At 43.3% G+C, this 25,857-nt stretch overlaps 1 protein-coding gene across 2 annotated transcripts in view; it reads left to right on the top strand.

Annotated features, from left to right (window-relative positions):
- Positions 1–25,857, top strand: part of LOC114452015 (adenosine kinase-like) — an 89,664-nt gene that overhangs the window by 32,739 nt on the left and 31,068 nt on the right. For both annotated transcript variants that reach the window (XM_028431080.1, XM_028431081.1), the window contains exons 5-6: positions 5,563–5,735; positions 7,903–8,011. In XM_028431080.1, the coding sequence (XP_028286881.1) occupies positions 5,563–5,735; positions 7,903–8,011 (282 nt within the window). The remainder of the gene's footprint in view (positions 1–5,562; positions 5,736–7,902; positions 8,012–25,857) is intronic.

The following is a 25,857-nucleotide window of genomic DNA, read 5'->3' as shown; positions in this document are numbered from 1 at the left end:
AACATTAGCTTCCAGGTCTGATGAGACAGACAGGTGTTCTTTTTTCTGATTAGCCTGTGTAGGAAAAGCTATTTTTAGATCAAATGTTTGGAAGATATGTAACTTTTGAGAAATAGGTTGAATATACTTGTAATAACTACAACAAAACAGTTGTGAGAATCTGGATTTGCCTTCCCTACTGAAGGTTAGGAGGACTCGGGTACTGCCAATATAAAGTCTATGGTGTAAGTCATATCAAAGTCATCTTGACAGGAAGGCCAGAATTTTCCACACATTTCTGATTGTTGTTGTGCCTCGTTGAGTCTCTGAAAGTGATTTCTGAGTAGAAATCTCCATATAATTGGATTTTTAAAGCTGAGACTCACCTCTTTAACCTGTGTTGTTGTGAAATAAGTATCTTCAAAACAACAGGCAATGAGTCACTGTCCAAATATGTACAGATTGCACAGTACAGTCTGCTGATTTGAGCATCAGCAGAGCATCAGTCAGCTTTATGTTGTCCTGCAGCCAGAGCCTAAAGCTGCATGACAACTGTGAAACATCCATTACAAAAGCAGACTTGAGTAGCAATACACAAGCCTCCCCACCAGGCTGGTGTGTCAGCAAGGGACGAGCCAGGCGCTGTACAGAACACAACGAGGATTAGGATATTTGAAGCTGATATTGGGCCGGTTTCCCATCAAGGCTACATGCTATGCCTCCCCTTTGAGTGTTGATTGCAGACAGGAGAATGTGGTTGACTGATCTGAAAGGAAATTACTGGAGAGAGAGCTTATCCATGCCTTTGACTGATAATCAGCTCATTATCGTGTTGATCATTTACAGCTCTCCCTCTCGCCTGCTCTCTATTCTTTTAGCTGTGTCACTGAAGCAGAGCACAGAGACTTTTAATGGCTTGGCAGGGAGCCCGCTGTGTTGAGGCAGAGTTAAAACAACCATGCTAGCCCTGGCTAGTCTCCACTTTTACACAGTACAGGTCCCCACCCCACTTATCAACCCTCCCAGGGAAGAGAAAAAATTAAAGAAAAACAACAACAGCGGCAACAACATATGCAACCCTGACGTGAGCCTTGCCCTAGCACCCCAACATGGCTAACTGTGCATGAAATTGAACTGATTGGAGTTATTGACCAGAAGGCTCCAGCCCCTGAGAGGACAGAGAGGAGGGTGGGGGTGGCTTGTGTGTTACCTGATTGAGTGAAAAATCCTCGGCCGGTTGCTTTGATGCCTGGCACTTTACAGGAAAGAGTGATTTAATGGAAGCTGCCAGACCTCATCAATGTCAGCGCTCATGGTGAGGGCCCTCTGCTCCACTAGTGCTTTATATAAAAGCGCTCACTATGACAGGTCCTGATGGACAGATGTTTGCTAGTTGTTTTAACTGCACAGTAAAGAGAAACACTGATATCAGCCTCGGAAAGGAAGGCTAGAGGAGGCTGCTGCAAGCCGACCCTCGCCCTCTGCTATTTTAGGCCTCTATAAATAGACCTATTGAATTTTTGCTGAGGTTGATAAGCCTATAATTAATGTGACCATCATTAGGCATGGTCATGTTCTTTCTTCTCCAGAGGAACCTGCTAGTGAGGTGAAGCAAGGAGACTGGAGTCTTCTCTTCTGTCCTTTTCTTTAAGGGTGAACTGAGCGCGGTGTGAGAGCGTGGAAGCGAGTGACGGCCAACCAGCTTCCCCGTGACGTGCGGGAGGCGCCACTTTGTTGTCAAGCTGTGGGATAACACACAGCATCATCTATCAACTCCACTGCAAAAAGCCCACTGTGCTGCGTCTTCAGTAGATCTGAATTGCATTGGAATTGCATCATTAATAGAGCAGAAATGATTCCCAGCAACTCCGGGAGAATACATTGACCCCTGAGGGAGACTAGAAACAAGACAATGTTTTTACAGGAGGAATATCTAACTAGAGGTCCCATTACCACTTCATCAATATACAGCAGCAAGTGAGGGAGAAGATGGGAGGAGGGAGGGGAGGAAAAAAAGGAGAGAGAATGTAATAGCTTATAGTGCTAATGGCAGTCTGAGCACTCAAGTCCCAAACATTCAGCCGCCTCATCTCATCTGGGCTGTGTAATTGCCCTCCTGGAAGCTGCCACGCGAAGCGGCTGCCTCCGTAGTGAAGAGTGGCAGCTGCTGGATGTTGAGGAGGAGGCCTAGGTCAGCTCCCCAAGTGGGGCTCCTTGCAGCCATGAGATGTCATAATTAATAGCTATCTGAGTGCCCCGGGGCCAGTTTTGGGTGGAGGGTGGTGAAATTATTTGGGTAAATGGAAGCCAAACAGAAAGAGACGGCAGACTTATTCTCCACTTAACATAATGTACACTTATCATCACTTTGCCTGTAGCGAGTACGCCTGTGCTGCATCTAACCCCCCTGTGCTTTTCGGGGATATTTTCCTCTCTTGTTTGTATTATGTTTCTCTAAACGTACCTAGAGATGCGATGCTGTGGCGTATCATGGGAACTTATTAATCTTTGGGGACCAGCGTTCTCCCTAGTTAAGTAAATATACATGAGCTGCTGTGCGAAATACAAGCTCCAAGCACCTTCACAGAAAATCTGTTACTTCAGCTTCCCTCTTTCTTCTCTCTCTCTCTCTCTCTCTCTCTCTATTTCTCTCTCTAACATGCCGCCTAGGGGCAAATCTCACTCTGTCTCATCTGCTGCTTAATTTCACTGGAGCGGCCCTCAGTAATGAAGCGCCTTGATGTACATTTGCCAATTTCTGCCTCTGCCACTGCGATATAATTGGGATGTGACTAAGCATGAATACCCAGCACAGGGTTGGTTGACCTCTCGGCGACCCTGCGAATCGCGCTTTTGTCATAATGGAGGTATTATCTCACATAATCTGGGAATGGAGAGGGATTGTCTGCAGGGTGCCAGGGATGGAAATGAATTGATATAACTCCTTGCTCCTGTGCACCACAGAGAAGGAAAAAAAGAAGTGCAAGATACATTTTTACATGCTCATAATGAAGACATTTTTTTCTTATCTATTGCCTTTTTGTGTTTATTAGAGTAGGAAAGCAGCTTCTGGCAAAAGCAGGGGTGTTTTTTTTTATTATTTTTTTAGGAAGGGAGGGAGTTTTGATGCTGTGGCACTGGAGAGGATTTCTGTGTGTGTGTAGATGGTGTGTGTTAGCCGTTTCCCTGCGTGGGTGCACTGTGTACTCACATATTAGTGTGTATGTGTGTTTGTTAATGACCCTGTAAAATGACAAGCTGAGCTGGCAGTGAGAGTACAGCCGACGGTCAGAGACAGAGAGAGAGAGAGAGAGAAGGTGGAGGAGGTAAGAGAGTTCAGATGGAGGTGTGGGGAAGGGGGGGGGGGGTTATAGTTGTGAGGTCGTGGTTGCTGTGATTCACCATGCTGTCATCAGAGGGACTGAGGCCCCTGAGTGGCCCTCTCTATTCCCACCTGAGAGGCCTGCAAATGGAGGGGCCGTGCTGTCATTATTTACAGCCTGCAGCTCCTAACCTTGGATTCGGAGCTCATCACGGTGAAGGGAAAATCAGATTGGACTTGACGTGTACCCGAGCCAGTGACCTTGATAAGTGTGAGGTGCCCGCAGCAAGAGGTTAGGGAAGAAGAGCTGCATGCATGTGTACATGTTTGTGTGTTTGTGTATTTGGGCCAGGTGGGGAGTCTGAGGCATGGTTGAGTGACTGAACCATGACTCAAGATGACACGTGGTAGGGCTGCAGAGATGCAGCAGGCATATGTGACATTATTACTGATCACTTCACAGCCACTACTGCTGAGAATATAAGCTCACCAACCGACCTATTAAAGTAAAATCAAGTGTTGACTTATGTAGCCATGTTGCCAGTACACATATTGACAATGTTGACAGTGTTTGTATGTATCATTTATATGTGTAACTAAAGAGACAGGGTCACGGTAGAGTTTTGTTAAAAAGGGAAAATAATAGGTGTGTTGTTTGCTAACTTTCCTAGAATGAATCTCATAAACTAGTTCCCAGTGTAATGAAGATGCCGCTTGACTCCACACACCCATCTGCTCTGCTGTGATTTGTGCTCTACTAACACTCTCAGCACTGTGTGCAGCACACTACAAATTTACTTGGCAGGTTTGGTTCAAATAAAACAAACTCTGGTGCAATGGCTCTCTTGGTGCACAACGGAAGAAGTTTAGTTCGGTTCAACTTAAATATGAACGCAGCGAGGACCAAAACACAATCTAAATACAGGATGTGATGTCACAGATTGCAACCCTAAAATTAATGTGATTTGAAAATACGGAAAGAGCGATTTATGCCAAGTAAAAAAGTGATTAGAGGGTAAACATGTTGTAATGAAGAGGTAAACGACAGTTTGTTTACATTGCAGGTATAGTGACATGTCAAATGAACACATTTGGCCCAGCAACATGATCGTTTTCTTTTGTTTTGGTCAAAATATATGTTGACCAAAATATATTCATATTTTGGTCAACTGCTAACAGTGCCGGTGGGAACGTTAATCGAGGCGGGACTAAATTATATATTTTTGCTTTGGTTTGGACTGTATTGCATTATGTTCCAGTACCAGTCAATAATATCAATGGCTCAACATTCACTCATGTAGCCATTAGTGAGAATTTATCTGTTTAGTAGTCCTGTAAAAGTATACTACACAGAATAGTTTATCAAAAATAGAGATTAATAGAATGTGAATAGATTATTTTATCTACAAAATCCACTCTGGTCAGCTGTGTTTGTAAATTGGCAGCCCTGAAAAAACAGTCTTGCTCAGAATAGTCTCTTCCTGTATAGTTTTTTTGTTCTATTTGATTATTTGTTTTTTATTCCACATCTGAACAAGTTACCTGGAGACCAGAAAGGGGGAATAGTGGGAGTGGTGTCGGGGGGAGGAGTGCATCTCTGGATAGGTGATGAAAATGCATTTTTCTTCTCCTACCGAGATGCTATTTGGTCGTGTGAAATGATTAATTTCACACATATACAGGTCATCCCCAAAAGCAGCAACATCTCATTCACAAGGGGCCCCCGTCAGCAACAAAACAGGAGGCTGCAATAAAATGAGCAAACAGCAGCACGTACTCTACGTCAATAAATCTTTGGAGGTTAAACCTGAGCACTGTAGAATTTGAGCAGCCCCCACCCCCCCTCATCAGGTAAAAGTCAGTGAGTACATCAGGACTGTCGAGACTGAAAAAAAATGTCCAACGAGCAGTTCAGGGAGTGTCCTGTGGTAGTGAGTGCATACTCTGTCACACACACAGAGTCTGTGTTTGCATAAGAAGGATGAAGCCTTGAATTATGGGGTTTGTGTAAATAAGGAGATGAGACTGTTTTTAGCACACAGGGAGGAAAGAGTGCTTGGATGAGAATAGTGCCTCTGTGTGGAGTGGAATTGGTCCTGGGTTGTTTACGACAGCTCACAGCCCTCATATATCACAAGCAGTATGTTTGCTGTGAAGCTACAGTTTGTATGCCATCTGCCTTCGCTGAACTTGACCCCTCAAACAGACTTATATTTTGTAAACTGAGCTCACTCTAACTGTTTTTATTTTCTATTTCCTAGTGGATGATCCAGAAACCCCATAAGGTGGCAACCTTCTTCGGGTGTGTCGGTAAGGACCAGTTCGGTAAGATCCTGAAAAAGAAGGCCGAAGAAGCCCACGTCGACGCCCATTACTATGAGCAAAACGAGGAGCCCACCGGTACCTGTGCAGCCTGCATCACTGGAGACAATAGGTTTGCAACCTTTCAATCACCCTTGACCAAGAACCGACCCTGTGCCTCAGATTTGAAAGAGTCATTTTAGTTCATTTTTACTTCCTCAGGCAGGCAGTTGACTTCTCTGGGCTGGAAGTCATAACAGGGAATCATATCTCAGCTCACACATCAAAAGGAAAAAGAACAGCTTGAGCATGTTTTTCCAGGCCCCCACTCAGTCTCTGCCGCCCCAGTGGGTTGTCATCCATCTATAGGCTGACAGTAGCAATGTGTTAGGGATGCCTGGGCTATCCCAGTTCTCACCTGTCAGCCTTCTCGACTGTAAAAGGGGCTTTAGCGTCTCTGGTGACTCTCACACTAGCATCCTCATCAGCACGCCTGAGACAGTAGAGGTCAAAGCCACACACACTCACACCCATATCACTAACAGTAAGGGCTCCCAGTTCATGATAGACCAGGTGTGGATCAATAACTTCCTTCTATAAACACTCCCCTCTCCTCTGCAGCCCTTTATCCGCTGCTACTGGAGTTGTCAGTCAGTCAACGGCTGGACCCTGACCGCCCCGGGAGCCAGCCCTGCTGAATGGTCTTAGTGGGCTTGTTTGATGTGGGCTCTGACACCTGAAAAGGTCAGGTGCCGTGCTCAGGGAGACGAGCTCTGTAATATTTCTTACAGGTGTTTAACAGACAGCTCAGGAGGCCAGAGGAAAGGTCGCCGGCGGGGCCAGATTGGACTGGTGATGGCTTTGAAGGATTGGAAGCCAGTATGTCACAGCCCCCAGGCTTTGATTAGTGCTCAAGGAGTCCTCAAAGATAAAAAAAAAATTACCTCCCCTCAGTCACATCTGATAGTTTGAGTTCCAGTCTGTAAAAAAACTGTACATTGAATAATCACATTTTAGAAAGACATCAATGTAAGTGTGATCAAAGGTTCAATCAGTAAGTCCCTTTAGGATTTCAGAATTTCATGCAACTAATTGCAGCCTGAGTTTTGGCTAAAAAAATCAAATCAAAAAAAGGAAAACTTCATTTGTGACAGTGTCCAATTTTCTTTTGATTATTTCAGATGTGTCATTAGAAAGCACAGGCATCCTTTTGTGAATCACAGGCTGCAACCAATCAGATGGCTTCTTCCTGTCATCACAAAACCACAAGATGTGTCCTTAACTGCTGGTAGTTCCTCACCTGATGCTGACTGGTCAGAACCACTGCACATGCAGTAGCTTGAAGCCCAGCAGGATGGATTGGCATGTGATCTTGCAAATATTGCAAGATTGTCCTCATGTCCTTGTACTTTAACATAAGAATAGGTTGAATCGACTAAAGTTGGCCTGTTACTGGAGGAACTGATGAGTATTTTGCTCACGGTGGCATTTCAGTTTTGCCTCCTAAATGTATCATATCATTAGAGCTAGTTGTTTGATAGCGCTCTGCTCCTCTCATGTCTGTTGGACTTCCTCTGTAATGACACTCATTTCGCCTGTCATTGCTTGTTCCAACCTTTGAGTCCATTACAGCAGCTCGGGTCAAATGCAGTCCCAATGCTGCTGTCACATCTTAGCCTGCGTCATCGCACTCTGATCAGCTTAGCACACTGTTACTCTGTTCTTTGACACTAACGGTGGGGAGCAGCGCACCCTTCCTGTAGCAACACCCTCCTGTCATATGGTCCCCTAAGTAGCTATGATGGTTGCACTCATTTTGATGGCCGCTCATAAAGAGACAGCACACGAGGACTGGCTAATGAGCTATGTTAAGATAATGCCACCTGCTTCACTTTGCAGCTCCCACCACTCGCTACTCCACTCAAGTATTCATTTAGTAATGCATTTCTGTCATTTTTCCACCCTTGTTAACAATGGACCATGTTTCCAGGTGATGTGATAATATGAATCATTTGGCGGTGGCTTATTGTTGGCCTTGAAAATCCTTCCGCTTATTTTAATCTCTCTTTTTTATGTGTGTGTTGTGAGATAACCCATTTCCTGTAATGAAAGAAAAATAAAGACATCCAGATGACTTTATATCACCTTGGTTCAGACATTCTTAGAAACCATTATCATCCTTTTATATCGTGAAAGAACAAAGGAAAGTCTGGGGCCTGAGTGTTTTTAAGGATGTTTTTGAGACAAAATTAAGATGGATGATAAGCGAGGCAGAAGATTTATGGGGTCTGTCTCGGCAGGTCCCTTGTTGCTAACCTGGCAGCGGCAAACTGCTACAAAAAGGAAAAACACCTGGACTTGGACAGCAACTGGGAGCTGGTGGAGAAAGCCAAGGTCTATTATATTGCGGTAAGTGAGACCCTCTGCATTCAAAATGACTGTTCCCCAACTCCATTGCCAGAGGAGGACAAAATGTTAAGAGGCTTTATTCAGGAAATGCCTCAGCACGCCTTCTACATTGTCAATATCTCCATTCATCCTTTGTCGAGTGAAATGAGCTATGTTACCTATTGAGACAATACGGCTCCATTTTCCCTATTTTACCCTTGTCTTTGTGCATGAAGCTGCTTGCACAGTGTGAAATTGTTCTACATGTAATGCATTCATTCATTTCTTTTTCCTTTTTTTTCCACATGAAGACAAGCCAACAGGTGCTGTGTAAGTGTGAAAATTGATTATGCAAGTTCATTCGGCTTTACCCCCTCCTACACAATCTTCCCCTTACAGACAAAACACACAGATTGAGAAGGACAGATGTGCATTTTGTGACATTCACACACACTCAAGCTGAGGTAATGTCTTCACTTACAGCTTCTGGAGCAGAATGGACTGCCATGCTCATGTTTCACTGTTTGGGATTATATTTAATTCCGGCAGATCAACATTTTTCTCTGATCTGGAGTCAAGATGATAGCCCTGAAATTGCACTGCATTCCTCGTCTTTAGGCAGTCCATTATTGGCATAAATCAGCATTACAGCCCAGCCATCAACATACTCCTTGGCATATTGTCCCAAGTGAAATTCACAATGCTTCCCCTGTTGCCCACAAGCCCTCTAAACATGAGTGTACTGTAGTGCAATAATGATGGAGGTTTTATAATTAGCCGCCCAGTCGCAGAAACAAACACCAAAAAAAAAGCTGTTAGTGCTTTTGCCAGAAAGCAGATCAGTCAGTCCATCCTTCAGAGTTTGTGTGGTCTCATTTTTAGCCTCTGCTTCGCATTAGCAAACATGGCACATCCTCTGCAAATTGGCAGTTGGGTTTTGCCCACATCCGACAGTCTTGCGCGCAGGGAAAAGCTTCCGTGGGATTTGAGGGGGTATGGAAGGGCCACAAATGGGTGTTTGTCAGTGCTTGGAATCTAAAACGTGGTGTTCAGCGTCCCTCCTGGGCCTCTTTGTCAAAACAGGGGGATCATTCGCTTTATTAGAGTCCCATTCGCACTTCTAAAGTACTTAGCCAGATACACTGCCACAGCTATTCCCACTTAATACTGTGTGGCGTGTCTAGACCAGCGTTCACTAAGGCCTCCTCTCTCCATTAACCTTGTCGAGAGCACTCAGATGTATTTACCCAATTTACAACCAGATTGTACATTTTCTCCTCTTGCTACAACCTTTGCTATGTATTAATGTGCTTTGTTGATTTTCATTAAACTACAGCTGGGTGTTATAGCAGCCTTGTACGCTCTAATCTGTAAATTTAATTACCAGACAGTGCACAGGCGCGTGTGTGTATGTTAGCATGTTATTTGCTCGCACATGCGTCCGTGTTTGTTGGAGCATGTGTGTTAAAGAGGTGATTGATGATTCCTGGCAGAGGCTCTCAAGGTGCCTGCTACTATGTGGTGTGATTGGATGAAAACAGAATTATTAGAGGGCTCTTGCAGCCAGTCTGGCTCATCCAGGAGTGGTGGCGGCGGCAGCAGCAGCAGCAGCAGGGCTGGTGGCAGACGCAGAGCAGGGAGGCAGCACTGCCATTTCTCACAAAGAGAGAGAATGTTGAACTCCTGCCAAATGTTTGGTGGCAGGCTGTTGCTAGGAAATCTGGGTCCTTAGGCAAATCATTGCACAAAGACCAATAACAAAGGCGTGAGGGGGAAGGAATGGCTAAATGCATTTCAGGCAGAGGATATCTCTTTTTTCTTGAATGCCATCGCTGCTGCAGTGATGTGTTCAGTTATTTCTTTCCCAGACGATTATAAACATCAGATATAGAGGTTGATGTATAGTAGGAAAAATAGATGAGTGACTCTAATTGGAGGGGGTGATGTGTGCATGCTGGCCCAGTTAGCCTCTTCTCCCCCCTCCTTTTTTTTTGCTCCCACTTTCCTTCCATCCCCATCCCCCCTTGGCCCTCTGTGGACACCCTCCTCCTCCTTCTCTCCTTTTGCTGTCTTCTTTGCCCCCCCCCCCCCCCCCTTCAGTCTCTCAGACACACATACATTTGCTGTTAAACACACACAGCATGCACGCACACATTCTGCAGCATACCACTGGCTTGTTTTTCCTACCACTGAGCGCTTTGCCCTGTAATTTGATCTCCACTGCTTGATGCATCCTCCATGATGCCACTTTGAATTAACCTATGTCTCCACAGCTCTCCTTAGACCCAGCTAATAAAATGGCCTCTTCTAACTTATGCCATTTACATTCAAGGAAAAAAAAAAGAAGCCATCTCACAATCATGCACAGAGAAAGAGAGATGAAAAAGAGGGTAGACGAACAAGACAATTGACTGTGAAAAGGCCTGTTAATGACTGGGCACAGATGGTCAGAAATAACCCAAGGATAGACGGAGGAGACACTCGCCTTTGCCAACTGGCCTGATACACAAAACTCACCCAATGAGACACAAGCTGCAAGAGCTGTTGGGTCACAAACCTGATCACAGCTGTGGGCTGTGTTCATTTGAGACCAGGAGAGATTAGCCACGCCCGAGGAAAACAGCTAGTCCACCTTTTTTTTTTTTTTCAAACAGTGCAGCAAGTTGAACTAGAATGCCTCTCACTGTTAACACTGGCACACTGCATATAGCATTAATTGGCAGTTGTGTTCTTGCCCTCACTGCGGGGGAAAGCTGAGTTCAGCTTCAGTCACTGTAGCATAATATGCAAGAAAAAGAGGCGAAAGGGAAGGCAAAAGCAGGAGGGGAAAAAAAGCGCAGTACTGGCACCACAAGCAGCACGTCAGCCTGCTTACACCCCAGAGTGGCACACACTCACACACACACATTGTTACTCCGCCCCAACAGCCCCCTTCAATTTGCAGCCAAAAAAGCAAAGGGAAAGGTTTTCCACACACACACATCTAACTGTCACCTCATCAGCCAGCTGAAGGGCTGATTAGCACAGAGGTGACTGCGGCTGTTTTTCTGTCCAACTCGGAGGACCACAGTGTCCTCATGCTGACCTTGAGATTCCACTTCCTCTTCTTTATCCACCTCTCTTCTACACCTCACCACTGTTTCAGTATCTCCATTATTCCTCCCTTCCTCTGTCTCCATCTCCCTTCCCTCCTTTCTCCTTTCTGTCTTTTCTCTCTTTCCACTCTGTACTGCACCACTCTGCACTGCCCCTGTCCTTCCACATAGCCAGGGAGAGATCACGAGGCAAAATGCAGGCAGTGGAGAGAAAGAGGGAGGGAGGGAGGGAAGAGAAGTGGAGGGGGGAGAAAAAACTGGCAGCTTCCCCCTTTGTCTGCAGGCGATCAGTTACAGTCTTGGTTGCCGATGAAATTTAATCCCCACCGCATTTACATGCCAAGTTTGACTTCTGGCAAGCCTTATTAAATAGATTTGTAAATCATTTCATCTTGATTAGAATCTGTTCTCAAGGGATCAACATTTTTTGCCTTGCTTGTGTTTTGTTATGTGTACAGTCTGTGCCCACTGGTGTTAAAATTTGAAAGTCAACCCTTGGTGGTGTTAGTTTTTAGTTCGATGGAGTCTAAGCAGTAGATTTAGGGGACAAAGAGCGATGGATGCCAAGTCCCGTCTGTCACCAGCCAAGCCACTGTGTCAGCATGTCTCTCATCTCTAGAGGTCATGTCGGTGGCCGAGCCACTGCTATGATGTGTCTTCCCTTTATTAGGCTGACACCACAGTGTCTTTAGCATGGAACAATGTCATTTCAAATTGCACCTAATCAGATGGCATTTTGTAATTGCCAGCAAACATCTTATGAATATGAATTCATAATTGTTCAATTACAAGTCGACTGCATCATATTTATTGGCTTATTTATTTTTTTCCTCCTGCTGGCCTGGGCCAATTATAGGATTTCAATCTTGAGGCAATCAAGTGATAAGGGTGAGGCGTTTAGTGTTTGCTGTCACTATATAATTCTCTCGAATGTTAAACATGCATCTGGGAGGGCTGTATTTGTCAGAAGGCTGTGCGTGGAGGTGCACCTGCCTAATTGAGTGGTAATGAGCTGTCAGGAGTGGGGGTGGGGGGTGGGGGGGCTTGGTGATTGGCTCTTGGTGGGGCGTCCTGTGCCAGTGGGATGTATGGGCTGGCCCCGGCCCTGCTGGAGGATCAGCCAGCTCCACAGCCCTGCAGGGCCTGAGTGGGCGGAGTGTGGTAAATTAGGGTGGAGAGGCCAAAGACGCTGGCTGCAGAGACATCCTGTGGCTTTCACTCAACTGTGGGATTTATTTAGGTTGTTTACAATTACCGTTACTTCTGATTTGGTTTTACTACTTTATGTCATGGTTGTAAGACAGATTTAGATGTTGTAGTACTGCTGTAAAAACAGCCCTGCTTTTAACCAGGATTATAAAAGAACGTACACCTGCCACACTGTCTAAAAGCCACTGTTTTTCTTCACTGGCTCTCTTTAAACTGTTTACAGGTGTAAATAATAGAGATAATATAATAGTAGTTTATCGTTGAGTATGAGTTGATGATTTTTGAAGTATGATTTTTTTTTGATGAATGTGCAATTTATTCTGTATCAAAGTATGTTGAAAAACACTTAATTACAAACGCCTTGTTTGTGTTTTATCCCAATGCTAATCTTGTTTACACCTTGCCATCACTGGTCTTTGCAAGTCTACCCCCAAATGTGGGCTTTCTGCTAATTTTGTCTAGTTATCTCATCCTTTTTCATCCATGTTATTTATTACAGCATATAAAATCATAATAAAACCCAGCTCAGTCATAGTTTCACCATCTCTTATCTGAGATGTCTGATATCATACCTTCCAGCAAGGTTAAGAAAACTGTGTTTGTAACAACATTGTATAGGTATAATGACCAAGAGGGTGATTAAGAATTTAGACACACCTCTTTGCTTTTCATGCATTTTCATCCCACCCATAGTGTGTTTAATTCTACACATATTTAAAGTATAGAATATTGTCAAAAGAAATGTAAAAGTACCTCTGAAGCAGAATGATTCCTGTCACAATAAGAATGTAATCTTAATTACTTCCACAAAAATCTCCCACCATTTTTCCATTTATTTTTTAAAGTCTATTATAAACACTGATTTAGAAAAACAAATATCTTTCTGAATAAAGTTTACTGGATGTCAGGGTTCAGTTTATTTTTTTATTTTTTATTTTTTTTAAAAAGGAGCTTGAGGTTCTCACCATACTGAATGGCATCATCTGTTTTTATTTATTTTTTGTCAGATTTTTCTGTGGAAATACTTGAATGTAGGCAGGCCTGAGGTTTATTTATTTTGGAAGTCTATTTCTAATCAATTATATGGATATAGGAAAAAAAGTGCATTTGTACAATTTATCGTGGGTGATTTCCTCTGGGGAACTGGTGGGGGCAGCTGTTCACTCTGTTGTCCACATTATTCTACCAGCATGCAGCGACTTTCTCCCTGTACACCCACGTTACCTTGCAAAAAACAGTTTTTCATCGACAGCAGGGAAAACACCATGTCCTTTCACCTCGACTCACTGTGTGCATCTGCTCCACCGGCAACAAGTCTGTTCTCCTCTGGATGAAATAGTTTGGACTTGATGATTTTTCTGCTTGCCATCACCTTGTCCTCCCTGAATCAAAGCGCCTTACTTGTGTGTGCATTTTTATTCATGAGACCAAGTTGTACAATGCAAGAACAATGTTTCACTGCTACGCTGGGATGTTGTGGCTATTTGTGTGAGTTCTGCGGCTTAATTGAATAGACTGAGTAATTATTTGTCAAGTAATGCTGAGCAGAAAATAAATAGCCACTTTGCGGCTGTGAATTGTGCCTGATGGCCATGTGTTGATACTCTCACCAGGGAGAGTAAAAACCTGCTCTACTGGCTAAGTATCTGATTAAGATTCACATGATGGAACCGCAGACGCTTTAGGATAGCGTGTCTCGTGGGCAAAGACAGTGAGTAGAGTTAAGTGTCAGACGGTGTTACATTATCAAGCTAGAGCATGAATCCTTGACTGGATAAATATTGTTGGAATATTCTCCTCACCACACAGGTCATCCTGACAGTCCCTGGAAGTGGCCTACAAAAGAACCTCCACAGATGTGCATCTCTGTATGAGCAGATGCTGGACACTGTTCTTTGAGAATTGTTTCCTTCTGCAAGGTTTCATTTTTCCCTTTTATGTCGCTGTAATTTGTTTATGGTCTGTAATAAGCCAGCGCATAGCTTCCTTCTGCCAGTTTGGCTTGGATCCATTGTAAACTGCCAGTAATGTTTTTCCTCTTCCATTTGAAGCAGACTGATGTCTTCTGAGGATAATCTTATATTTTGTGATAATTTTATATTTTTTTAGTATTTACATTTGACAAGTAGAAAAATGTACTTCATAACAGGTTGGTTGCATATCAGTTGTTGAACAATGCATACATGTATTAGCCGACAACTAATAGAGTAACTAGCATATATTACTATAGAAGTGTGCAGTGTAGCTTTATATGGCCTGCATTGGTGGCTAAATATGTAAGAAAAAAGAAGTCATAAATTTGATAGAGTTCCCAGCATGACGTAATTACATCAGTTTATGGGAAGATGTTTCAGGAATCACTGCACCCGACTAAGAAGTAGTTTTTCATGGCACCTACTTGTATTCTTTAGCACTTTAGGCTTATTGTGTTAAGCTAATACGCTAACCGGCTGCAGCTTTATATATTATGGTCTTTTATGAATTAATGCTACTACAACTACTAATAACTCTTATTTAATTTGAATCTACATTATTTAGTTTACTGTGTTGCCAGAGCTAAAAATGATATAATTATTATTCTACTTTATCCAAACATATTCAATTAACAGTGACTTCTAAAATCCTCCAATTTAAAAAGCCAGAATAAGTAAACCTTTTTTCTGATTCTTGTAGTATGCCTGGGGTTAAGCACATGCAGTGTAAAAAGTGTTTATTTTTCATACATGGTCCCGCTCAGACATAGGCTACTACTCTGACCTTATCTATTGTTTCTCAAGTGTATATTGTAAGCAGCTTTGGAGGCTTTATAGAGTCTTAGCCTGCAGGGCCGCCGTTGCTCTGGTGGAACATTTGGACCTCTGGCAAGTGTCAGATTTTCAGCAGCACATTAAATCTCTTAACCCAGTTCTTTTTCCCCTCCCCTTCCTCTCTCTGTCCCCCTCTTTCTCTCTCTCTTCTTCCTCGTTCCCTCTCTTCCTGCCATGATAACAAGCTGGCTCTGATTTATTTTTCATGTGTCGCATTGTTAGTCTTCTCCGCCATTTTTTTTTCTCCAGCATCTAAATTCTTGTGCCAGCGGTTAGCCTGGTGCCCAAGCCCTGAGGGGGCAGAGTAGAAATGCAGCCAGAGCAGCTGCACACCACCCCAGCCGGGTAGAGTCCTCCAGTCGCACTGTCACAGAGAGGCCAGAGACGCTTTGATTAGCATGTCCATCGTTATTGGCCAGCTTGAATGTCATGTACCGTGAGCCCAGTTGTCTAATGCTTTGGCCGGCCAATGGGGGCCGCTCCCTGCAATTACTGATAGGGCTGCCTGCTCCGGTGCAGAGAGGCCAGCAAGAGCGCCAAAGTGCCAAGCGATTGTCCTCAGTAAATAAAAAGCAGACATCTTCTTTTTTGATGTTCTCTATGTGCGTGCTTTATTTTCAGATGCTGTGGCGCAATCACATTTGGAAGCATTTTGCGCTCCCAACATAACAAGGGGGGACCAATCAAAACAATAACTGTGGTTCCTTTTGACAAAGCCCTTGGCTCAGAGTTGTCAGAAGATGTAAGCTGACTCATCCACACAAGAAGGGCATGTATCCCTGGGAGCGAGGGGCAAAAAGCTATGATGAATCTTCCCCTCTGTGCTCTCCTCTCTCCACTGAGCCTGCATGGATTAATTACATGACTAGTAGCTAGTTTAGTCCCATTATTTATTTTTTCTAATGAATAATTTTACTCTCCCTCTCTGCCTAGATTTTATTCTGCTCAGGACTTTTCTGCTTCACCCCGTGGAAATAAGAATGCATTGATTATTTTCCATCTAGCAAATATCCCACCAACTGAGGAATAACATGCCTTCCCCCTAATTGGTTTGTTTATCTTCAGCAACAGACTCTGGGTTTGTTTGGACTCTGGCTGGCATCCACACACTGCACCGCTCCTCAGCATGATTACTCACCTTGGGAGGAGGCTGCTGGAGCAAGGTTGATGTTCCCCACATAGACATCAGGCTGTCATTCTCCCCGCTTATGTGACATCATTTGCCAAGACAGATTTGTTACAGGAAAAATAAATTCAGGCCTAAAAAGGGATTGATTTAAGGACAGGCTGTGAGTGGAAAAAGGCGACAGGAGGGATGGGGGCTCCCAGACACATTTCACCACTCAGAGGGCTCGGGCCGGATCCAAACAAGCTGCCAACAGAAGATGGATTCTGGCTTCATGTATAATTGATAAACTGTATGTTCTAGGTGTCAGCTTTAAAGAGGGAGCTAGGACTATATCAGGAAGCTATTTTTCCTCTCTGAGGCGAGCATCATTTTTATTTTGTCCTCCCCCGTTCTCTGGCTTATCTTCTCAGTTCAGAAAGCCCCGTTGAAAATTATCATTTTCTTTGAAGACGACATTCGGGAAGTGCAGCATTAAAAGCACATCCTGTTCCTGTGCCTATTAGGAGTGCTAGTGCAGGGCAGATAGCCATCTGCAAAGTTGACTGTACATCCTGAGTTATCAGGATTAGCCATCTCACTCTTGACACCTAGCACATTAATATTAGCTATGGGAGAGTCTATCCTGCTGAAAGCAGCATAAAAGGATTAATGCAGCGCTTATCCTTTTGGAAATAATGCCCTTTATTGAGCGGATCTGACACTGTAAAGGCTAATGATGACATTGAATGGAGCCAGAATAAGTAATGGTGCATCATCCCATGTCATGCAGCCAGGATAGTCGCTATTTGCATTCTGACGGCTCAAACTGTATTGATTGCGCTCAAGGCGTTCGCTTGTTTTTCCTCTGCGGCGCTAAGAGAGTGTTACTCAATCATCAGCGTCCTGCAGCTAATGACAGTCCTCTCCCTGTAGGCCCAATGACATGCTTTGTTCATCGAATGCTACGATTTCACCTCTGAGCACTTTGAGCTGCGGCAATTACTGTACATGAAACACAATATGCCAGCATGTCACCCTCCCTGTCTGTGACACACACACACATAGAGACTGTGGGATTAACATGGCTTTGCCCACTCACTTTAATAGTGATAATTTTGTGTTCTGCCAGTCAGCTCTGTGAGTGTTAACGGTACAGTTTGTACAATGAAGGCTACTGACCAGAGGGAGGGTGGAATGCCAACTTTGTACCCTGTCATTTCCCTTAGGCACAATATAATAGCTGTGAAAAGACGTTTTGTACTGTGAGTTTTTTTAACCAAGACTTGAAGTGCATGATTCATATTATTCTTTTAATATCCCCCTGTACACTTGACTCTAAATGATGCTGGATGTAAACAGGAAATGTGCCTGCATGGGGTAACTGGATCCAGCTGCACAGTGAGAATTTAAAATCAGCCTAAAATTATTGTAATTCCATGGGAGAGACTCTCCTTGAACCCCTAACATGATTTGATTATAGAGAGGTTAAACAACTGTAATAATAAATCTGTCAAATTTTTAATACGATGTGCCATTTTGTCGCAGGCATTATAACACTGAGGGGCAGACAAGTGGACATCAGGGCCACCTGAGAACATCCACTCTGTTCTTTATTCTAAATTGCTGCTTCCCTTTGGTGTTTTTTTTTAGCTGACAAGATAGTAACCTTATCAATCAAAGCTGCTTTCCTCTCTCTCTCTCTCTCTCTCTCTCTCTCGCTCCGAAGGACTTGTGTTGATATGTTCTAAGTGCTCTCTCCTTTGGCGCTTTTAATGGCAACATTGCATGCTCATTTCAACGATGCTTCCCTGTTTCGTAATGAGCTAATAAAGCCCCAATTATCCTAATTTTTGATTTGCATTACTGACTCTTGTTTCACCACACACAGCGGAAATGTGTATGATTGAGGTGTTGAGATGTTGGCCTGTCTTTCCACAGAGAGAAAGTGTGTGTGTGTGTGTGTTGTAGGGACACAGGAGATAGACAGATTAGATTAGATACAGTAGATGCTGCACGGCCCCGGCCGTTTGTGCGTAGAATGTGATTTAGTTGTGAGGGTTGAGGCCACTCTGGGCTCTGTGATGGGTGAGGGGACAGACTGACAGTGACAGTGGGGTGGTAATGGCTCTGAATGAGGAGGAATGGCCCCTGTAAGGCTCCCACCCCTTCCCAGTGGCAGAGCACAGCAGCCCTGTCCAAATATACTGCAAAATGAATTCCTCTCTACACCTGTGAGTCAAGAGACAAGACTATTTATAGCTTTGCCAATCTGAGGAGAAATGCTGAAAGAAATACAAGATGCTACCCTTAAAGTAATCCAGCTTCTGCTTTTATTAGGTATGAATGGCTGCAACGTCACAGCCCATCAGATGTTGAGACAGAAATGGAAGCAAAATGATGAGAGGAAATTGTTCTAGATTGTCAAAAAGGAGAATGCAAGGCCGGCCTGTGGATATGCCATCAAAGACGGATGTATCAGCGCTGCTGCAGTTGCATATGAAATCCCAGGATGTTTTCATACAACCACATATTTGCCTCTCTTGCCCTCTGTGCCCCTTTTACCATCTCTGTAACATCATGTCTAGAACTTTGGCTGGGGAGCTCTGCAGTTCATGAAAAATGCATTCACTCAGCTCCTTTTCTAACTCTTCGCCTCTGATACTCTTGTCATATCATATCCATGTCATGTCAGCGTGTGTATTAATTATGTAGCAGGCGCAGTTGAGGAGACAATGTTGATGCATCTCAAGTCGACGTCCTATGTATATGTTGCTCACTCGTCATTGGGAAATATAAACAGGGCATAATTAAGAATGAGAAGAAAGCTGTTTGGCTTTGTGAGTAAATAATTCTTAGTCTGTGTTTACAGGAAGCATTTTCTCCTCTCCCTGGGGCTCCATTTTATCCTCAGACTCTCACTCTATTCAACCGTTGTGGTCACTTTTTTCCGGTTCAACTGAGGTGTTCGACCCGGTCGCCCCGCTTGGGTTTTAGCCTCTCTTTCACTTTGCCGGCTCACAACCTCACAACATATTGCAGACAAATGGCACCCAGTAGCACCTTTGGAGGCGTCCCAAATTGCAAAGGTAATTTATTTCTTTGTGAGTGGAATTATACATGAGTAAGAGGTCATATTGTAATATGAAATTGCTCAGCAGTCGTGCACATGCTTTTTTTTTCCCCCCATCCTGTTCTCTGCACCGTAATCTTGTGGAACTGTGAAAGCACTTGAATATATTCCCTCAACAAATGAATGTGAGGAGGGAACACAGCTCTGGATGGTTCCTCTTGAAATACAGCTGTTTCCCTCCGGTCCTCGTCTTCCTTCTGTAACAAATGGTCTCTCAGGATTAAAACCACTACAAACACTTGAGCGATATTAATCTTCTTTCAGTATTGAGTAGTTGCACTGAAAAGGAAAAGCTTGATACATTTAATACCAATGTGGATATGTGTGTTCCATGTGTATGTATAGATTAAATACATCACTGGTAACCCTGTCGTTTCCAGCGTCTGAGTTAGCATTGATCCTGTGTGTTTAGTAATGCTAGGAGTGATTGTTTTACAGCATGCCTGATTGCTGCGGTTTGGCAGGAATAATTGGAAGTTCAAAGCGTCGATCCATGAGTGTAGCCTGGGGATAGGTTTCTGGAGAAGCTGACACTTCAGACGTATTATGAAGCCATCACGTCTAATTTGCACAGGCCTCTTTTGTAATTTACCCCAATTCAGAGGAACAGTCTCCTGCTCTGAAGCACAATGCACACTCTGCTTGCATTGTTCACGCTCATTGGAAGAGACACTGAGTGAATGAGTCTTGGAGCTCAAATAATATGCAGCACTGTTCCTGTCATATTTGTTGCTGTGTAATGGTTCCTGATTTGTAGTTTCCTGCAGCGCTTTTTTTTTAGTTTGGTGCAGAGCAGACAGCGTTGCAACTGTTTTCTGTGCATCCAGTCCAAGCAGCTTGTTTACAACTCGCTGTCGAAGCAACCGCCTGACAGATAAAGGGCCTTCAAAAAACGTCGTATAGCCTTTGAGAAGGGGGAGGAAACCTCTTCAGAGGAAGGACTGGGGTTTTCCACATGCCGCCCAGACATTCTCACACATATTGAGTTTGTCTGTGTGCATCTTTGAAGATGCAAATGTGTCAACCACATGTAACCAACCACCCAGCGAGAAGCTGAGATGCTCAACTGCCTTTCTCACGGCTCTTAAATGGCTGCCAGTGATCTTCAGCAGCTCTGTGTGTCTGTGAAGCCCACGGTTCAGATTAGTTTTTGTGGGATATTGAATAATTTGTACACATTTATCACTGAGTTTTACCACATTAGGAGACGGAACAGAGTTTGGCTGTAAAAGTTTATGAGCTCTCATGTAGCAAAGTGTTAATAATGATACAGAAGCCATTAATTGGCCTGTAATGTAAACCAGAAGTTACAAGGACGTGTTAGTTAAGCTCATTTTTATTGACGGCACAGAAAGGACACCATATATTTCGCACTCCTTAATCAAAAGAATATTTATACCAGCCAGCTTTGACGCGCGGTGTAAAGAAAGAAAGACAGCACATCATAGCATGGCACATCCTGACAGAGGAGACATTCGTAAATTATTAATGTTTTCCCTTGCACTGTCACCTATCGTTGCGCTATCCTTCTGCTCCTGCATTTTGAAATGCAAGAGTAGTAGTCCTGCAGTGTGGCAAGTCATGTTTCAGCCTCTCATTTCAATATCTGAAGTGAAAGGTTGAGATGATATATTCTGTCCTGTCGCTGTGCCAGTGACTTACATGCTACCGGATCAAGATGGTACACTTTTACGAGGCCCACCCAGCCTGTCGAGCAAACTGATAATGAATCAATCTCGGTGAAACATTTACGGTTGCCCCTACAACCCCGCCCTCATCCTCTGCCTTTGCATGAGGCCAATTAGAGCATCCTCAGTGGCCCCTGCTGTCTATGTCAGGGAAGCCCCTTGCATTGTCATATCAATATTCCTCTGTTGATCTCCAACTGAGGCAAGTCCGGCTGCTCTTTCCACACATGCTAATTTGCATTCGCCAGCATGTGTGGGAGATGGCATGCTGGCTGCCTCTCCTCCTTGTTCCCAAACCTACTGTTGCCTCCTCTCTCTCTCTCTCTCTGTGTCTTTTTCCACTTTTTTTTTTTTTTGAAAAGGAAAGGTTTCTTGATTCCTGGCATGCCAGAGAAGGGTCCTCTGAGGATTACATTGGCTAAGCCCTTATCACTCCAGGAAATTCACTGCCTGCTTAAAAAAGTGGTAGGAGTAGAAAATCAAGGGGAAGTGTTATTCTTTTTAAGTTTCTCCCTATTCCCATGGAAAGTTATTACGGGTTTGAAGAAAAGTCCTTTTTTTGGCACTCAAGTTTTCTCGTAACTGTATTTCATATTTCACCCTTCTTATTTTTTATTTTTTTTCCAGGCGTCTGGTGGAATTTTAGAAGTGGAAAATGTGAAGGCAGGTGCTTGAGAGAGAGAGAGAGAAAGAGAGGGAGAGAGGGGAGGCTTAGGGAGGGCTGTGCTCACTGGGAAGCGATGTTAAACATCCAGGGGAAATGTTTGTTATTCTAATGGGATACCACCATGGTAACAGCTTTTAGAGACTCCCAAGGCTTTGTGTGGAGTATATGCACGCATTCATCAATCTCACCTAATTTCTTTGGGGGATTAGCAAATATAATCAGCCCTTTATCCAAGTCGTCACCTGTTTATCGACATGAATATTATGGTGAAATTTAGCAGAACACGGTCCTGTTAGATGTGGAGAAAGCAATACATGGGCCATTAATATAAATCACAAATTGAAGTGAGTCACTGAATGGATCCAAAAGTCATTAGTAGTTCTTTTTTTTTGCACTGAATGACATCACAGACAGAATAGCTGACATTTTAAACATACCACTTTCCTCTTAGTGCATGTTCAAATAAAACACGAGGAAATGAATTATGTTATTTTCAGACTTAATACCTTTTACAGGGGTTTAAAAGCAATGGAGTGAACTCATTTACAAGACTTAACTACAAAACCCGGTCTGATGACGAGCCTCCGTGTTTAAAAAGCTCCAATAACTTGTAAGCCCCTCTCAGTTCTATACCTTTCTTCTCTCCCCTCTGCAGATTTCCTTAAGTGGCTTATGTGAATTGCAATTGCCACATTGAAGCCGGGGAGTGTACGGAATACATTTCTCCCTGGCCGTGACCAGCTAACAGCGCGTTGAACTTGTGCGTGCGGTGATGGAGAGGTTTCACACACAGCACCGCAGTGCTGTGGGAGTATAGCCTGACCTAAAGCTAAGCCTCCAGCCGGAACAGCCTTCCATCACACTCACAACGCTGTTCTCTTATCTACTGGCATTTCTGTCTGATACAAATAGCCAAGACGCGATATAGTTGGCTACATGTCATATCTGGCATTGTACTACACTCTATCTGCCCCCAAACCCCCCACCCAACCCTACCCCACCCCTGTGAAATATAATGCTTTTAACTCACCAGCTTTTTGCCTTGGCTATTTTTTCCATCTGTAGCAGAGACAGTGTGTTTGCTCGTCTTGGCCAAAGGCCAAAGGCTCTTTCTGATATAATCCCCACCATCGATCAGACTTTGTTTACTCTAACATGGTTTCTCTCCCCTCCAGCAATTAGAAGGCAACCTTCCACCTCCTGCTCCTCAGACCAGCTTTATACGTTTATTTTTCCCTTAAGTGGTAATTTTTCATGTTGCAGCTAAGCTCTAAGAAGTGTGGGTGTATATAAAGTAATGGATACTCTTCAACCAGACTGACATGTTAGATACAGAATTTTTGGTTAATGTTTCTTTGTCTTTGAAGAGAAGAATTCTCCAGTCACTAAACACTGACACGCACCGCACTGTGCTATCAGAACATTATTGAGAGATGATTCACACATTTCCTTTATAGCACTCCACATCCTGTGTGTTTCATTTAGGCCACCCCACTTAGAAATCTCAAGCACTTTGAAATGTTAGAAAAATGGATGTGGCTGCAGAAGTTGTGGCTGACTCTCTCCTATCTGTCTGAGAGGCTCTCGTCATAATAAATCAGACAGGAGACAGACCGGTCTTGGCTAAAGAGGTTTATAATCCAAAACATTTTCCATTATTGGTAATATTGTGATAACAAATATGAGTTATTGCCCAGTGCTTTTGATAGTAAGCGGAGGTAAATGTAAATTTAGTTTCATATTGACTGAAACTTTGCAGGAAGAGGTGTTTGAATACTTTCTGGTTTCCGTTGGTTTCCATGCTCCTGAGTCATGTTGACCTATCACATTTGAGCGGGCTTTTTTTGTACGCTTTTATTGATAGTCAATGAATTTACCACCATTTCTTTTAGGATTTTATGAGAAATAGTTCTGCCTTTTTAGTTCCAAAACAAATAAAGCAAAGCAAAGGTGAGAAGCTATATGAAGGAGGACACTTGTCTAATAAATCATAGAAGAAGATCATTAGATAAACACACATAGGCTTAAATTAGTCATAATTTTCTGTCCATCTTTTATTAGACTATTTGAAAATTAATTATAAGACTGTACTATATATATCTCATTGCAACAATTCCTGATCTGTGTTAGTCATGTTGTCCTACAGAGAAGTACGGTAATATCGAACACATTGCGGCTAATAACTCTTACAGTCAGAGTTATCAAAGGCAAGCAGTGTGCGAATGCCTCTGGACAATTTTAATTTAACATCTAACACATTTCTTCACCCTGTTACTTTTGGCAGACAACGCTGACGCCTACAGTACCAGCAGCATCTGAATTTTGGGAATTTTTTATGTTTAAGGCTTAAGAAAGGCTCATTTTCTGGCGGTCATGATATCCATCGTAGCCTGAGATGCTGTTCTCAAGTGGGAGAAGCTTTTAGTACACTACACTGCTAATATTTCAATGCTCTGAGGGAGGAAAATGTCTGTTTGGGTCAGTGGAGAGCAATAGCTTTCACAATAACTCACAGACAGAGTATAAGTACGAGAACAGTGGCCAACTTTTAATGGTATTATCATGCATTTACTTTAAAAAGTTGAAAGCTCTGTCTGTGTTTCAGTCTCAGCTATTTTTTTCTTTTGATCACCAGGATTTTGGAGTCCTGCTGAGGCTTTTCCATCAGCTGTGATTAGCCGTGCACAGGTAGTAGAGCACTCTTCACACAGCAGTCAAGTGTGAAGGCGGCTTCAAAGTTTGAGCAGAAACTGACCCCTTCACAATCAAAATAGCAGCAGCAAGAGCCTTGTAGAACGTATTCTTGCATTGCTAGACTGGTAAACTTTCTGTTGAGTGCCTGGCTTCGGCTCTTTCTCCTTGTATGTTTACATCATCTGTGTGCACTCAATATTTGTCCCTCCTGGCCTGAATAAAAACAAAGACTATCGGAGTTGACTCATAGCATCATCACAGCGCCGGGAAGGTAAAAACATGCGGAGTGAATAAACAAGCTCTGAAGTTTCTTATCCTTGGCAGCATTTCTTACTAGTTGTCATTTTATATAGCTGTGTCATTTTTTTTTTTCTTGCATAATTCCATGGTGCATTGGCTCGGCTTGATTTGATTTAGAACCTCCACTTTCAAGGAAATTGGGCTTAGGGTATGAAAGTTCACAGTTATTGCCTCCAGGCAATTGATTTCTTCTGAGCTTGATTTTAGTGCTGTAACATTACTGAGCGTTAACACCATGTTGTACCACAAAGGTTGAACTGTGATTTTATTTATTTTACACTTATCAGACAAACAATTTGAAAGAAAATGTGTTTACTTTAGTGCTAAAACAAGATATTGATTGACTGACAGATTCTGATAGATCAATCACAACATCCTCCGATCTGTTATTAGTGAAGAACACACTGTTGTTATGTATACATGGCTGTTGGTATGGATGCTGTTGAAGTCAGGCAAAAATGAACAGCAGCTGACTAAGCCGTGACCTCGTGGACTGAAAATTAGGGCGTGATCGCTTTGAGTGACAGGTCATTCACCTTCCTGCTTGTGCTAAAGGCCATCTCAGCTCCACTCATGCTCCACCTTTTTGCCTGTATTTGGATTCACCAGGAGTTTAGGAGGACTAAGTCAACAGTTAGAGCCTGCAACAGGAGCTTTTCAGAAACCTATGGATGATGTCAGTTTGTTAAAAAGCATCGTTTAAACATAAAATCGAAAAATATGCCACAACCTGCCATTGATGCACATTTATGCAAAAAATATGGTTGCAAAAAAGCAGCTGATAGTTGTTAGTGGTGTTTTTTATCCTAAGGGCCACAGTGGTACAGTTTCAATTAGATATTTTTTGTAACAGTCATGAATAATTAAAAGTTCTTTTTCTGCCACGCGTTCTCCTATATTGCTGGCGGTGAGCGAGCACAGTAAGAAGTTATTATTAGACTGTATTTAAGCGTGTCCTCAGCTCTGAGCAGTGGGCACCGAGCTCCTGCATTGAGTTTGACAGCCTTCACACAATATTGTGCAAGGGCGCTCCCTGAGCTTCTCATGCTGGTTAAATGTAATATGGCAGATGGATAGTATTTGCAGGGAGAGCGGGGGTCTCACCCTCCCTCTCACTCTCTTTTTTTTGTCGTCTCTTGCCAGTACCTCAGACATTTCAAGGGGGAGAA

The sequence above is a fragment of the Parambassis ranga genome, chromosome 19, assembly GCF_900634625.1.
Source record: "Parambassis ranga chromosome 19, fParRan2.1, whole genome shotgun sequence".
NCBI classification, from domain to species: Eukaryota; Metazoa; Chordata; class Actinopteri; family Ambassidae; genus Parambassis; species Parambassis ranga.
This window is presented reverse-complemented; position numbering and strand designations above follow the sequence as displayed.